The sequence below is a fragment of the Homalodisca vitripennis genome, chromosome 2 (assembly GCF_021130785.1).
Source record: "Homalodisca vitripennis isolate AUS2020 chromosome 2, UT_GWSS_2.1, whole genome shotgun sequence".
Taxonomy (NCBI): Eukaryota; Metazoa; Arthropoda; class Insecta; order Hemiptera; family Cicadellidae; genus Homalodisca; species Homalodisca vitripennis.
This window is the reverse complement of record NC_060208.1, coordinates 108,923,372-108,925,558: the sequence shown is the minus strand read 5'-3', so window position 1 is coordinate 108,925,558 and position 2,187 is coordinate 108,923,372. Positions and strand designations below refer to the sequence as shown.

The 2,187-nt window shown below is 33.6% G+C and overlaps 1 protein-coding gene across 1 annotated transcript; it reads right to left on the bottom strand.

The window, feature by feature from the left end:
* Window positions 1–262: 262 nt before the first annotated feature.
* On the bottom strand, window positions 263–938 carry LOC124354559 (cytochrome c oxidase subunit 5A, mitochondrial). The gene has a single exon (XM_046805111.1). It carries the CDS (start codon window positions 824–826, stop codon window positions 368–370), a length of 459 nt encoding a protein of 152 aa, XP_046661067.1. The 5' UTR covers window positions 827–938; the 3' UTR covers window positions 263–367.
* Between the last annotated feature and the right edge of the window lie 1,249 nt (window positions 939–2,187).

The following is a 2,187-nucleotide window of genomic DNA, read 5'->3' as shown; positions in this document are numbered from 1 at the left end:
ATTATATTGATGGTTATGATTAAGTAATATCGTTTGCAAATTTCAATATAAAAACCGGATCCGCTTAACGTACCCTACCCCAGTTGTATTTCACTTTATCACAAACTAAACTGAAAAGTGAACTAAACTACAGAATTAGTCAATCATATAAAAATATCACACCCAAAATAACTTATCTTTACAGTTTAGGTAGACTAGCCTATACCATTCTCCAAATACTGGCTACTGTACCAGAAAGGATAATGCAATAATAAAACATACATCTTAATAACACAAGTGATTTTTTTTATTTTGGCTAGTAAATTACATTGAAATGTTGTATATTTTTCCTCTAAGGTGAAGTTTATGTTAACCTATGTTCTTGAATTTAGTGCATATCAAAAACACTCTGGAGAGCAAGTTCGGGTTTGTCATAACCCAATTTGTCTGGTGTATCAATTCCAAGTTCATCTAATGTAGGCTTTATCTCACCCAGGACATACTGATAGATATCTTTCCTCCCACCAGTCTTGTAGTCTACGGCCTCCAAGAACCTAACTGCTAGTGCATAGTCGTTGACTCTTCTGCATGCCTTCATTGCTGCGATGATGATTTTGGGCTCTGGTACCAGATCCATTCCACACAAGTCATTCATAGCTTTACGAATTTCCCATCCATCAATATCTGGTCTGTTGAAATAGGCTTCATACCTGGCATCGAATTCCTCATCCGTTTCAGCGTGATGAGCCATCATTCTGCTTGAAGCGGCGATCTCCGATCTTTGTAGTGACTGCCTGAGAACTCCTTTTGCAGCATTATTAAGCGCTGCTGCAGTTAATCTAAACATTTTCACAAACAATAACTAGAATTGAGGAAATATTCACCACCAACAAGATGTAGAACAGCCCAAGTTAACCAAAGTCGTCAACGAAGGGCAAATTCAATGTTACAATGGATCAGCTGTATGGGAAAATCAATCTTTAACCATATTACCAACTAAAATCGTGAACAAATTTACCTTACATATACGTATATCGTACATAGTAATATATGGTGAAAAAAATAACGTGTCTACAGCTATAATGCATAATAAATATTAGCATGTACAATAGCCACGTTGTGTATAAATATTTTACGTGCTTATTGAGACATTTATTTTGTAAAACCTACATATGAATATTTTAGCTTTATAACAAATAATAATATAAGTAATTCAGTATGTTATATTTTTAATCTTTATCTAAAAGGTATTGTGATTTACGGATTCATCAACACTGTAGAATACTCTTGGTACAAAATATTGAGTAGGGTAAGAGGTTCAGTTATTAGCACTGTAAATAAAATTTTACAAGTTATTTCTCTACTCCGATAGACTGCGGAGTCAAAAGTAAACTTTACAATGAATGTAGGTACTATTTTGAAATTGGTTCGTTTTTTAATCCAATGATCGTGATTAATTTAAACACCACTTTCTGTATCTGCAAGGATTTCATCCTCTGATATTTCTTGCTTTACATATACGACACATACAGGATGTATTCTAACTTAGGGTAAAAAAACATTGTATTGTGACAACTATTGTGAACCTACTAAATTATTGGCCACCTCTTGGTTTTTCATGTTACTGAAAGATGTTTTCGTGAATAATAATTTCAAATGGTCCTTGACCGTCCAATTTGTAATATTTCTTGATAAATGATTTTTTCAAGTTTTTTAAGGGTTTGTTATTAACCTGATTCTCAATAGGACTTACACACACACACACATTCCATTATTTTCGTTGTTTTCTAAATTAGACTATCCATGTAACCATGATCGGGTACAATAACAGTTTGGACAGCTCTCTGCACCTCCATATTCTCCGTCTCGGTGGAGTTCAAGGGCGGACCCTCCAACATGTCGGTTCCGGCCTTTACAAACCACAACAAAGAGCACAAGTTATATAAACAAGTTCGATCGGCAGAAATTAGCTGTTCTGTTCTACTCCAACATAAACCATAACATAAAAAATTGAAATAAACGCATCCGTTTTTCCTGGACGAGGGACACACGCTAAACATATTTGTCTCATTTTATATTGATATTATTACTGTAAATTTGATTGTTGCATTACATTAATATTATATTTTGTAATATGTATGTTTAAATTTACACTTTGTATAATGGCTTGTCATAAAATATAAGTTGAAAGCCAAAATTAAATAGTCA